Source organism: Pituophis catenifer, unplaced genomic scaffold (genome assembly GCF_029215685.1).
Source record: "Pituophis catenifer annectens isolate HBS135680 unplaced genomic scaffold, rPitCat1.0.hap2 SCAF_9, whole genome shotgun sequence".
Classification (NCBI taxonomy): Eukaryota; Metazoa; Chordata; class Lepidosauria; order Squamata; family Colubridae; genus Pituophis; species Pituophis catenifer.
In genome coordinates, this window is record NW_027256889.1 from 20,015,769 (window position 1) to 20,029,971 (window position 14,203).

Genomic DNA, 14,203 nt, shown 5'->3' on the forward strand with positions numbered 1-14,203 from the left:
TCAACAGCTTCTCTCCCATTCATGACCAGACTGCCTAAAATATAAAAGTTGAGCCGCTGATGTCCATTGGAATGAGCTAAAAATGGCTGCTTTGAAGTTGCTATTCCCCATTCAGCGCGTCTCTTCCCCAAAGGCTGCTCTACATATTAATAGCATCTCAGAATTCTGGACGGCAAAAAAATGTCTCAGCGGGGAAGGTGGCTGCAGCTTTGCATACAGAAAACTTGCATATTAGCCTCTCCCTTTTGTGACATTCTGGCCCATTGGCAAACGGGGAGATTTTCTTTCAATGTGGGGAACTGAACCCTCTCGTCCTGCCTGGAGTCGCAACAGCCCGACCGCATTGGAAATAAAAAACAGAGGAGAAATGAGCCGTTTTGAGGAGAAACGAGCCGTTTTGAGGAGAAACGAGCCGTTTACGGGGCATTTTTGTTCTCATCTTGGGTGCATCCTATGGTTTTGATCCTGACCTACTTCTAAAGATTCACAATGGTGTTACTACCACCCAGGGGTGAAATCTACTTATCTTCTTTACCGGTTCGGAAGTGCGTGCATGTGTCACATGAGCGCGCAAAACCTCTGCGCATGTGCAAAACCGTCTGTGCATGTGCAGAGGATAAAAACACATTACTTCCTGGTTAAAACCAGGAAGTAACAACACCCAGGCGGGTGGGCGGAGCCTCACGCCGCCATCGCTACCGGTTCTCCGAATCACCTGCCACAATCGCTATCGGATTGCACGTTTCGGTCTGAACCGGGAGGATTTCACCCCTGCTACCACCGCTGGAATAAGGAGAACTCAATTTACAACCATTCTTTCAGTGACCATTCGAAGTTACAACAATGACGTACAACTGCTCCTCTCACTTACGGCCAACATAGCATCCCCACAGTCAATCATGTGAGCAAAATTCAGACACTGGGCAACTAGCATGTAGTTGCAGCATCCCAGGGACAGGGGATCGCCACTTGCGACCTTCCTGACTGGCTTTTAGGAAGCTAATGCAATAGGAGAAGCCAATTCACTTAACAACCTCATGATTCACTAACGACTGCAGTGATTTGCTTAACAACCATTGCAAAAAAACCTGAGTGCAGCTCACTCAGCAACCGCCTTGGCTCAGCCATGGAAATTCTGGCCCCAAGGGTGCTTGTTCGACAGACAGTAATAGCGGTTGGATCACATCCGTGCCCATAAATCTCACCTTGCTTCCCTTTATTGACACCGCTCACTGCTTGTGCATAAGAGGGGCCCTTTGGCCATGTTCCAACAACCCACTGACCTGGGTCTTGAATTAAACCTAACTTTGGGGCAGTGGTGAAATCCAATTTTTTTTACTACCGGTTCTGTGGGCGTGGCTTGGTGGGCGTGGTGTGGCTTGGTGGGCATGGCAGGGGAATGATACTGCAAAATCTCCATTCCGTCCTTACTCCTGGGGGAAGGATGCTGCAAAATCCCCATTCCCTCCCCACTCCTGGGAGAAGGATACTGCAAAATCCCCATTCCCATCCCACTCCTGGGGGAAGGATACTGCAAAATCCCCATTCCCTCCCCACTCCTGGGAGAAGGATACTGCAAAATCCCCATTCCCATCCTACTCCTGGGGGAAGGATACTGCAGAATCCCCATTCCCTCTCCATTCCCATCCCACTCTGCGGCCAGCCAGAGGTGGTATTTGCCGGTTCTCCGAACTACTCAAAATTTCTGCTACCGGTTCTCTGAACTGCTCAAAATTTCCACTACCAGTTCTCCAGAACCTGTCAGAACCTGCTGGATTTCACCCCTGCTTTGGGGTCATGCAGAATGCACTGACTGGACCATAAATTAATCAGAATGGCTGGGTAAATGCAATGTTCTAAAGGCAATTAAAAACACAAGGCAAGCTCAAAGAAAAACAAACTTCAGGAATTTGGCATGTAGGTTTGAAATTGACTTGGAAAAGCTTGGAATGGATGTGTGTGTGTGTTTGTGTGTGTGTGTGGGAAACGACCATGTTAATTTTTTTCCTCTGTTCCCCATTCAACGAGAGGGCGGTTTTTGAGAATGTGGGAAAGGAAAGCAAATTAGCAAATTACGGGTGGGAGTTTGCAGCACTAAATCCGAGGCCTGCTGTCAGCTACAGTTCAAAGTCATCCCTTCAGATGACTTGCAAAGTTGTGGGTTATTGCTGTTTTTTTAAAGCATGTTCTCTGTTTTGATGGATTTGGCAATTGGATTCCCCCAGATCGATGGATTAGTTTAGGATCCAGTCAGGGGCGGGCTTCAAAAATTTTAGCAAAATTTTAGGGTTCTCTGCCTGGTTGCTGGGTGGGCGTGGCCATGGTAGGTGTGGCCTAGTCGGCCTCCTACACCAGGGCAGGCGGGGGGGTTTGCCCTCCCCGGGCTCCGAAGGCTTTCCTTGAGCCCCTGGGAGGGCGAAAATGGCCTCCCCAGGCTCCGGAGGCCCCCTGGAGGCCGGAAACAGGCCCAGTAGGCCCGTTTTTCGCCCTCCCCAAGCCTCTCCACGCGCCCTACACTTACCTGCATCCAAAATGGGTCACATGGGGACTCCTGGGAGGGGAGGGGTGGCCAGCCAAGAGTGGGATTTGGGGGTTCTCCGAACTGCACAGAATCTTAGCTAGAGGTTCTCCTGAACCCTTGCGAACCCCCCACAGCCCACCCTTGGATCCAGTGCATTGGGGGATCCCCCAAATGGGCTACTTTCCTCAGTGCTTGGAAAGACGGAGGTGGGGGGAGGTTTTCTACTCCTTTCTGGCTTGGCAGAGGGTCTGATCTTTTCTTCTTTCCCCTTTCCTCCTGCTCAGGCCTTCTCAGACAACTTGGCTTCAATAATTCCATTCAGAGCCTCTCCCTGATTAAGATGGCTTTTTTTTCCTCATGATTAAGGGCAGGCAGGAGGGGAGAAAAATGGCAGGCTTTGGACAAAAGACCAGCCTGGTTTTTGTTTCTCGTCTCTTTTCAGACCAGCTCTAAAAGCACACAAAGAAAGCCTTGTTTGTAATCACCAACTCTATCTTTCCAGAAAGAGGGTTAATTGCCTGGGCTCGCCTCCTTGAAGGATGGTTTTCCCTTAACGTCCTCCAGTTCCCTTGCAGAATCTGACAGCTGAAATATTTCACCCACAATGACGCTCTTCACTTTACTGCAGGTGGTCCTCGACTTACGGCCACAATGGAGCCCAAAATTTCCACTGGAAAGCGAGACAACCTTTCTTGCCACAATGGTTAAGTGAATCACTGCAGTTGTTAAATTAGCGACATGGTTGTTAAGTGAATCTGGCTTCTCCAATTGACTTTGCTAAAGCAGCATCGTGTTCTCACGTTGCAAAATGGGGTAGATGGAATAATAAGCTGGATTCTCCAGCTCTCTTTGAAAGCTTGTAACTGAAGATAATCTGGACCACCAACCGACCTCCCTCATAACTCCCTTTCTTCAAGCCAGGGACAGTTAAGCCCATGTAGAAAAAGGAGTAAGAAGAAAAGAGAGAAAGAGAAAGAAAGAGAGAGAGAGAGAGAGTAAGAGAGAGAGAGAAAAAGAAAGAGAGAGAAAGAGAAAAAGAAAGAGAGAAAAAGAAAGAGAGAGAGAAAGAAAGAAAGAAAGAAAGAAAGAGAGAAAGAGAGAGAAAGAGAGAAGGAGAGGGGGAGAGGGAGGGAGTCATTGCATGCCTTGCAGAACACATACCATGATGGCGAGCAGAATGTTCTGGAACTCGTTGCGGAACCCCAAGGTGTAAGTGCAGAACAAGGCAAAGTTTCCTTCCAACAGCTGGGAAGAAACAAGACATGTCAGTGTTAAAAAAGCAGGAGCATTTTGGCAAGGAAAAAAAAGATGGCAATTGAAAAACAAAACAAAAACTTTACCAGAATAAAATTCTCCACAATGTTTCTCTACCTTGGCAATTTTAAGAAGTATGGACTTCAACTCCCAGAATCCCCCAACCCAAGAATTCTGTTGAGTTGAAGTCCACACGCATCTTAACATTGCCAAGGTTGAGAAATGCTGTTTCTGTCAAATTCCAGAATCGAAGACCTGAAAGAATACAGATCTTTGTTTGGACTATTTAAGGGTAGGGAAGCAGAGAAGAGCAGGCTACTGGACACTGGAGAATTGCCACAGAAAAGGAGAAAGGTAGAGGCTACAAATATTTATTATACATTCCCAGAGAGCCGCAGGGTGGGAAGTGGAATCCATTGTCCATTATTGAATTGGAAGCAAACAACATAGCAGAAGTAGTCAGCTGAGCAGTGACCTCAGCATCACTCCTGATATTTGGGCAGTACATTCTCCAAAATGTTGTGGCCGTGGGCATTCTTAGGGACATTCAGAACACGTAGGGTCCTTCAACTTTGTCCAGACAATCAAAACAGGCTTATCAACATGAGCTTAGACATTTCCTAGGCCCGTGATGGCGAACCTGTGGCACGGGTGCCACAGGTGGCACACAGAGCCATATCTGTGGGCACGCGAGCGTTGCCCTACCTCAGTCCAGCGCGCATGTCCACGCTGGCCAGCTGATTTTCGGGCCTTCTGGGCCCACTGGAAGTCGGGAAACGGGCTGTTTCCGGGCCTCCAGAGGGCTATTTTCACCTTCCCCAGGCTCCTAGAAAGGCTCTGGAGCCTGGGGAGGGCAAAAAAATGGGCCTGCCAGGCCCACCGGGCCATCGCGTGCCAAAAGCAGGGGGAGAGCGGGGGGGTCATGTGTGCTGGCTTTGCTGGCTGAGGAACTCTGGGAGTAGAAGTCTACGAGTCTTAAAGTTGTGAAGGTTGGAGACCCCTGCCTTAGTGAACCTCCTTATGGCTAAACTGATTCGTCGGCTTCTGTCTTGTCTCCTTCGATGAGATCTATGTTGCCTGATGTTGTGGATTGTCCACTCAAGCTCCTTGTCCACTCAAGACAAGCCCCTCCCCCCCTTTTGAGTGCAGCTTTCAACATGGCTCGCAAGACCTAGGATGACATCAAACTTGGCATGGGATTCTTGACTTTGTCGTCTGCAAGATTTAAGCCATTGTTCTAACTCGCAAACTGCAGCTTAGCCACTCTCCAACCAACCCACACAACACAATGTTTCCTCTGGATTAGACTTCTTCCCAAGCCATATAGTATCTATTATTTTCCAGATGTTGTGGCCTTCAGCTTCTCCTAGTCCAAACTATCATGGCCATCAGAAAAGGACTGTAAAAGAGACCTACCCAAACATCTGGAGCATAGGTCTCCAACCTTGGCAACTTTAAGACTTGTGGACTTCAGCTCTCAGAGTTCCTCAGCCAGCTTTGCTAGTTGTCTTAAAGTTGCCAAGGTTGGGGACCCCTGCTCTAGAAAATGTATTCCAGGCAAGTTCAAGGAATGGGTGGATGGGGGTTCAGTTTTTGTTCTGGTTTTTAAAAAAAATCACATGGTTGGAAGTGTCATGAAGAAGTCTAGAAGTTGTGATGGGAAAGGCTGGGAGTTCTCTCACCATGAAAGCCAGGGAGGTGAACAGGAAAGCTGCAATCAGCTTGATGTAGGGTCCATGTTTCATAACCAGCTTCAAACCCTGGAAGAAGGAAACCGGCTCGGCCAATTGAAGTTCAGAAGATTCTGCGGAGCAAAACACAAGGAGCAGGTGAGTTTCTTCTCTTTCATGGATGTTCTGGATCAGGAGCATTTGGGCTACCATATTTCTAGAACACACCATGTGTTGTTTTTCATCTGTAATTCCATAATGGTTCTTGTTTGCATAATTTATCCTAATTTTGCCAGCCGGAGGAGGAGGAGGAGGAGGAGGAGGAGGAGGAGGAGGAGGAAAATGTCCAAGAATGTTTAAAAGGACAACTGCCTTGAGTGAGCCCTTCCTCTGTTGTAGGAAAGAGCTCAGATCAGAAGTTTCGTGGGAGAATCTTCTTTTCAGAAATCTAGAGTGAAACATAGAAACCTTCACTCGTTTCCCATAATCAGAGACTTAAACTTAAGTATGATGCAAACACCCCTTAGGCAACAGGGCTGTTCAAGGGTTTTCCCTTAACTGCATTTGTTCAGTGTGCATTTCCTTCAGCCCATCCTGTTCTCTACCGCAGGGGGAAACAAAGGCAGAATGTAGGGTGCTTTCTAACCTTTTTATTGGTGCAAAAGGCAGTACCAAGCTAATAAATCAATTAAGTCAATGCAAAAAAGATTTGGGACAAAGTGGATACAGGTAGTCTCAAAGGTGCTTTTTCCAAAAGGCAACTGGACTTCCTTAGTTTTTTTTTTCTTTGAAAACATTTCCCTTCTCATCCAAGAAGCTTGGATGAGTTCAGTTCATTTCCTGGATGAGGAGCGAAACTTTTTCAAGGAAAAAACCCCAAGAAAGTCCAATTGTCTTTTGGAAAAGCACCTTTGGGACAATCATGACCTGGATGATTGACAACCTCCACAGACATTTAGAAACAGATAGTCCTCGACTTATGACCACAATGGGGAACAGAATTTCCCAGTGTGGTTGTTAAGTGAATCATGCCCGATTTTACTACGCTTTTTTTTTTTTGCCATGCTTGTTAAGTCAATCTAGCTTCCCCCATTGGCTTCCTTGTTGGAAGGTCACAAATGGCGATTGTGTCAGGACCCTGCAATTTTTGTAAATACATGCCAGTTGCCAAGCCCCTCCATTTTGATCACATGACCATGGGGATGTCGCAACCCCTCATAAATGCAATGACTGGTCGTAAGTGGCTTTTCTCAGTGTCGTCGTAACTTCAAACAGTTCCTAAACAAATGGTTGTGAGTTGAGAATTACCTACAGTGGAGTAAATGAGTGCTATCTATAGCTAGTGTGAGCCAGATCATCCATCCTTATCCGTTGATGACTTCATCCTATCAGTCCTATCTTTGGAAGTTTGCCCATCAAACTTCCTCTCGGCTAATCTTAATATTACGAATGAGGTGATAAGGCTTTTCTCCTGAAGGAACACTAAGGAGAATTTCTCAGATGTGAAGTGTGTGGACAAGGGTGAGGCATCAGGTAATATTTGCTCAAGAGGAGTGGCCCTTTTGATAAGCATCCTCCAGACAAGGCCTCCATGCCACCGTGGGCTTGAGAGGGTACTTTCCTTCAGGAGGCAGAAGAGGATGTCACGTCCCCCAGAAGACGAAGCAGAGAACACGTCCAGGGGGTGAGCCAGCTTCTGCTTCCTAGTGACTGGTTAGAACCAGTATGTGGGGTTGCCTCATAAGAGAGAAGCTGAGGTCAGGCACGGCAGCTTTATGCAATCCCCAACTCTTGCGCAAGACTTCCATTTTCTCCCTCAGTGTTCGCTCAGGTATTAAACAGGAGTGGCCGCTGGAGAGAAAGTTACTATCAGTTTGTCCCAAGGAGGAAGCAAGCGACTTTTGTAATCCTCGGATGGGTCTGTTGACATAATCAGTAGGAGTAGTGACACTGAACACGCTTCCGGTATCCAGCAAAAGAACAAAAAAAATCCATCCTTAATTAGAAGAATGTCATCAGGGTGCATTTTTTTGAGGTGCGGGGGCAGAGAACACTTCTGAAAGGTGTAGATATCTTTAGAAAGTGTCTGTCCTGAAGGAGATTACATGCCTCTCAAAAAAGGTTGAATTGGATGGTCGGGATTAAAGGAAGGTAAGGATGTGGATGTTGGATCTCCCCACTTGACAAATTCAGCTCCCCCTTAAATCCTGGGTCTCCTGAACGACTCTGAGCCAGCCTTTGTCCCACTTAAGTTCTATCTACCCATGTTTCCCCAAAAATAAGACTAGCTCTTATATTAGTTTTTGCTCCGAAAGACACATTCGGGCTTATTTTTCAGTTAGGTCTTATTTTCAGGAAAATATGGTACTAAAATGCACCCATCTGGCTGACTATCTTAATTGGGGCTTATTTTTGGAGTAGGGCTTATATTATGAACAGCCTGAAAAATCATTCTAGGGCTTATTTTCCGGTTAGGTCTTATTTTTGGGGAAACAGGGTACTTTTCCAGGATTATAGTTGTGGAAATATTCTTAGGGACAACTCCTGTGTAACACTCTTTGCACACTCCGAGGAAGGCAGGACCAAAATAAATAATTGCTGGCATGATTAAATTCCTATTCACTTCATTCTTTTAAAATAATTTAAAGTCAGATGGTCAGGGTCTTATAGGCTTCTACAGAGGTGTCCATGCACACCACAATATCCCTCGTTGATGAATCATCTGCTAGAATATATTATTTTAGCAGATGATTCAACTCAAATTATGGATTCACATTTGTTTGACCTCAGTGACTCAACCAACTGGGTTGTGTCTTTCACTTTCAAGATTCCTGAAATTCCTGCCTTCTAGAGAGGGGTATATAAGCCAGTTTATCCCAATCATGGCAATTTGTATGAACGTCTACTCTATACTTCTAAGCAAGGACAATGCCAAGTGGGGAATTTTGGTGTAGGAGAAGAGCAGGCTGAAATAGGAGGCGGGGTTAGATGTGTCATAAGTTTGAAGTTCTTGCATTGCCACAAAAGATCCCAGTCCAGCCCCCCCCCCTCCCCTGAATTTCATTGTCCCTTAAAGGTAAAGATTCCCCTCGCACATATGTGCTAGTTGTTCCCGACTCTATGGGGCAGTGTTCATCTCCGTTTCAAAGCCGAAGAGCCAGCACTGTCCAAAGACATCTCCGTGGTCATGTGGCCGACATGACTAAACGCCAAAGGCGCACGGAACGCTCTTCCATTCCCACCAAAGGCGGTCCCTATTTTCCTACTTGCATTTTTTAACGTGCTTTCGAACTGCTAGGTTGGCAGAAGCTGGGACAAGTAACAGGAGTTTACCCCGTTATGCGGCACTAGGAATTCGAACCGCTGAACTGCCGACCTTTCGATCGACAAGCTCAGCCACTGAGCCACCGCGCCCCACCAGATTGTCCCTTATCTAGTGCCAATTTAGCTTTGACCAATTGTTGACTAGATTCTTGTATATAAGTAGCAACAGCAATACTTAGCTGTTCTATGCTTTGAACTCAGTGAATGCATCTACTTATTTGTGCCTGCTATTATGGAATTGAAGTCCACATACATAGAAGTTGCCATGGTTGAGAATACATAATACATAATATTGCATGATGTGAGTTGATTCACTTGGCTTACCTTGCCTTTCCCGGACGCCTAGAGACAGAACGGTAGCACAAAGAATATAAATCCCACCAATGACCCCGGCTGCAATCATATAGGCATTTCTCTGTAAAAGGATAGAAAGAACATTTCTATGAGAAAAAAGGGAACATTTCAAATGAGATCAATAGTTCAAGCAGGATATTTTGTAGAAAAGCATCACTGAATGCTTGGAAGTATTCCTCAACTTACAACCACAATGGGAACAGGAATTTTGATCACTAAGTGATGCTTAGGCCAATTCTTTGACCATTTTTATGGTGGCTGATAAATCATGTGAATCATGCAATCATTAAATAATTCTGGCTTCCCAGCTTGTTGGAAGTCAAGAGCCTTGGTAGTACAGTGGTCTAAGGCACCCTGTTATTAAAACCAGCTGCCTGCAATTACTGCAGGTTCGAATCTCGCCAAGGCTCAAGGTTGACTCAGCCTTCCATCCTTTCTAAGGTAGGTAAATTGAGGACCCAGTTGTGGGGGCAATGAGCTGACTTTGTATAAATATACAAAAGAATGAAGGCTATTGCTTAGCTCATTGTAAGCCGCCCTGAGTCTCCGGAGAAGGGCGGCATATAAATCAAATTTAAAAAAAAAAAAAAACTGATTCCATGACTAGACACTGCAACTGTTGTAAATGCAAGATAGTTTCCAAGCACTCCCAAATTGCAATCATGTGACACACCACATCATGTGGTGCCATTATTGCTATATATTAACAATAACAATATTGTTAATTTATTTTATTAACAGTAGCAGTATAATATTCCTTCCCAAAGCAATTTCAATTTTCATTTTCATTTATTGTGGCCTGCAGCCAGCAACCATCCCACAACCTCAAAAACATTAAGTTAAAAGCAGTTTCTTGTATACAGTATAAGGCACCCTGAGAATTTGACTGGGGTATGATATAAAATTATAGTAACATATCAAACATCCTGATTGGTTTCACAAATTGAAGTAAACCAGGGCTTATTTTAAACATGATTGATTCCACAATTCATAGTCACCTGGTTTGAGTTAGTAACATTTTAGCTAAATGATGGTCCCCAGAACCATTAGGAGATGGATTTTTCCATCTTATAACTAGTGTTTTACAAATTAAACTATTAATCAGTATCAATAATCCCAGAATCCCAACAATTCTTCCAGATAAAATCAAACTCTGATTAGAAGAGACTTCCTGGTATTGATATTACAAGATCTGCAGATTACTAGCTAAACTAGATACATGGAAACTATGTGTTTATAAAACTGGTAGTTCTTGACTTACAACAGTTCATTTAGTGACCATTCGAAGTTACAATGGCACTGAAAAAAGTGGCTTATGACCATTTTTCACACTTATGACCGTTGCAGCATCCCCATGGCCACCTGATTTTACATTCGGATGCTTGACAACTGGCTCATATTTATGACGGTTGCAGTGTCCTGGGAACATGGGATCCCCTTTTGCAACCTTCCGACAAGCAAAGTCAAGAAGCTAGATTCACTTAACAACCGTGTTACTGGTTTAACAGCTGCGGTGATTCACTTAACAAATGTGGCCAAAAAAGGTTGCAAAACCTAACCAATTTCTCACTTAGCAACATATAAATTTTGGGCTCAATTGTGGTTGTAAGTCAAGGACTTCTGTGCTGTTTCTCTAGAGCAGGGGTCCCCAAACTTGGTAGCTTTAAGACTTGTGGACTTCAACTCCCAGAATTCTCCAGCCAGCTATGCTATGCTGGCTGGAGAATTCTGGGAGTTGAAGTCCACAAGTCTTAAAGCTGCCAAGTTTGAAGACCTCTGCTCTAGAGTCAACAAGATTTTACACCTTACACACGTATATTTTAATATACTGGAGTAAATTCAGATGCTTTCTTTTCCTTTTGACAGAAATTCCATTTGTTTTGCACATGAAAGACTGACCAACATTTGTAAACTGACCACAACAACTTTTAATCAGGTCAGCGACACGCCCAGTAACAGCATAAGCCTTTAAGTAGGATCTATTTTAACGTGGGTTAGCTTGATGAGGCGTAGCATGTTTTGTACATCTAGCCCATTTAATTAGCTCTGGGTTCAACGTGTGTGGAAACCCTAAATAAGAGGTTCACTTAAGAACCAGTTGAAGCATCTGATATGGATGCAACTTACCAGAACAGCTTTAGCAACCAAGACCCAAAGAAGATTTGATCTTCTCTCTTGGCTGGATCTGTTCCCAACTACCTCTTCGAATAAACAAGAAGTCGGACCACAACTCTGCCCCATTTTTGTTCCCTAGGAGAAGATACTGTATGACAGGGGTGTCAAACTCAACGCCCGGGAGCCGGAGCTGGCCCATGCGGGTACTTAGATCTGGCCCGCAGGGCTGCCCCATAAACAGTGAAGGACCAGCCCACGGTGTTTCTGCCAGTGAAAACAGGCTGCCTAGCTCCATTTTTGGCTGCCACGGCCTCCTGCAACCCTCTGCCAGTGAAAACGGAGCTTGGGAGGGCCGCATGGCAGAGGGTTGCAGGAGGCGGTGGCAGCCGAAAACGGAGCTCGGGAGTCTGTTTTCGCTGACAGAGTGCTTGGGCCACCACAGGTGCCCCTGACAGGAGTGACGTTGAGCTGGCCACACCCATCCTGGCCACACCCATCCTAGCCCCCAAGGCAGGGGTGAAATCCAGCGGGTTCTGACAGGTTCTAGAGAACCAGTAGCGGAAATTTTGAGTAGTTCGGAGAATTGGTAGCGGATATTTTGAGTAGTTCGGAGAACCAACAAATATCACTTCTGGCTGTCCCCAGAGTGGGGTGGGAATGGAGATTTTGCAATATCATTCCCCCTGGAGTGGGGTGGGAATGGAGATTTTGCAATATCCTTCTCCCTGGAGTGGGGTGGGAATGGAGATTTTGCAGTATCCTTCCCCTGCCATGCCCACCAAGCCACACCACGCCCAAGCCACGCCCAGAGAACCAGTAGTAAAAAAATTTGGATTTCACCACTGCCCCAAGGTCAAACATGCAGCCCTCAATGAAATCAAGTTTGACACCCCTGCTCTATGACATTCCACCTCTAAAGCCTGAACATCAGTGTCTTTTCACTTTGGTTAGCCAGACAAAGGAGCAACAAAAATGGAGATTATCTTTTTTTCTCAACTCATCCTTCAGCCAAATCCTTTATCACAGTGCTTCTCAACCTCGGCAAGTTTAAGATGAGTGGACTTCAATTCCCAGAATTCCCCAGCCAGCAAGGGAATCTGCTGTTTCTCTAGAGTCTCTAGCAAGGCTGGCTGGGGAATTCTGGGAGTTGAAATCCACTCGTTTTAAATTTGCCGAGGTTGACAAAAACACTGCTTTACCGCATTGTAGTGAGAACGCAGAATTCTCCATAAGGGTCCCTACCGTATCAGAAAGCGAACCAGTGTCCCGGGTGATGTTGACTTCTTCTAAGACCACCGAAGAATTGTTCGTGTTCAAGAAAGGTGGGTCGGGAATACAAGGAGTATCTACTTTCCCCACAATCTGTCCTTGGATGGCTGTTCCTAGGACAGTGCCAAGCACTTCTACGGTCATGCCTGTAGAAGCAAGGGAGAGATTAGAACGACTAAAACATAAGTTGGGTCCAGAAGTGGGCTTTGCATAATTTAATAACCGGTTTGCCTACTGCAGAACTGAAAATGTGAGCGCTTGCACATGGCTTCAAACACACAGCGATTTCCTGCTCGCGGCTTCCAGCACAACTTTTCGGGCAGCTGCAGTGAGTAGAGTGGACGAGTCGCGGAAATCAGCTGGGCAGGGCGAGTGAACCAGAGAGTGAGATCTATAGGATGGGATAGCACCAGGGGCAGTGGGTGGGCCCAGCCGGTGGTTGGAACTACCGGTTTGCCTGAACCGGCAGCAGCCCACCTTTGGTTGGGTCCCCTTTCAAAAGTAGTGGTAGATGCTGGTTTTAACTCATTGAGCACCTGAATATCAGCGTTCACACTTTAACCTAAACCATGCTTTAAGTTAGCTGTGGGTTCATCCAATCCAGTTCCATTATAACACCGCCTCATGAAGCATAATTTATATATGTCAATGCTAGGTTCATAAACACCCAATGGTTGGCCAACATGCTCAACTGAACAACAATGAAGTTTTTGGTTCATCAACTTGTGAACACTAACTTCAACTGAATCATCCTGCTAAGCTACAATATACTTTATTGGGGTGGGGGCTGGAGTATTATGTGAAGGCAGACCCTATATTTTGTTAACCAGGGTTTGTGGTTTAGCATGATAGGTGAACCTAGTCAAGGTGTTCCGAGCATCCATGTGAAAGCATCTTGACAGCCATGCAAGTAAGCATCTCTTAAAGATGGATTTCTCAAACATCAAAGAAAATAACTCATTGTATCTCTCATCTCCTAGCTATTCTTTCCGAGCTGTGAATTACAAAACAGGGAAAGAGGTAGGATTCTTAGTAAGCCTCAAACTCTTTACTTTTGGCTATGTCACTATTGACGGAGATCATGTTTTGACTTGTGGTCAGAAAGTTCCTATGACTACAATGAGCTGCTCTTTACACATTAGGTAAGTGGAATGGATTACCAGGATGAAGGATTCAAGATAGCACATAAGTGCTACTTTAAATGTGCTAATGTATTACAGCCTGTAATATTACAGCCAAGGAAGCAAAAGCCACCACATTGGAAACTGGAAATAAGTATTGGAGAACACTACAAGCAGACTTCTTCCTATCACTTCCATTTAATCTAAACTTGGTACATAAGAAAGCTAAACACTGGGACAAAATATTAAAAAATCACTGGAACACAAAGAAAGGATAGACTGGAAAATCTTGTTAACATCCTAGCATCTTCCTTGAGTTCAACCATGCAATTTTCTGCATGTTTCTGCAACCACACACAGACAATCATCAGTGGGCTAATAGATCTCCCATAAAGTCATCTAGGGTGCAAACGTGCAAGCTTACATATCTATTGAGAATGGGAGGGGGGGAGGGAGGGAGAGAGAGAGGGAGGGAGGAAGGGAGAGAGAGAGGGAGGGAGGAAGGGAGAGAGGGAGGAGGAGAGAGAGAGAGGGAGGGAGGAAGGGAGAGAGGGAGGGAGAAAGAGGGAGGAAGA

The 14,203-nt window shown here is 45.4% G+C and overlaps 1 protein-coding gene across 1 annotated transcript in view; it reads right to left on the minus strand.

Annotated features, from left to right (window-relative positions):
- The window catches only part of MFSD2A (MFSD2 lysolipid transporter A, lysophospholipid), a 51,779-nt gene that overhangs the window by 12,651 nt on the left and 24,925 nt on the right, over window positions 1-14,203 (minus strand). The window contains exons 6-9 of the mRNA XM_070949431.1: window positions 12,481-12,653; window positions 9,094-9,184; window positions 5,458-5,579; window positions 3,683-3,766 (exon numbers count right to left, since the gene is read on the minus strand). Coding sequence (XP_070805532.1) covers window positions 3,683-3,766; window positions 5,458-5,579; window positions 9,094-9,184; window positions 12,481-12,653 — 470 coding nt within the window. The remainder of the gene's footprint in view (window positions 1-3,682; window positions 3,767-5,457; window positions 5,580-9,093; window positions 9,185-12,480; window positions 12,654-14,203) is intronic.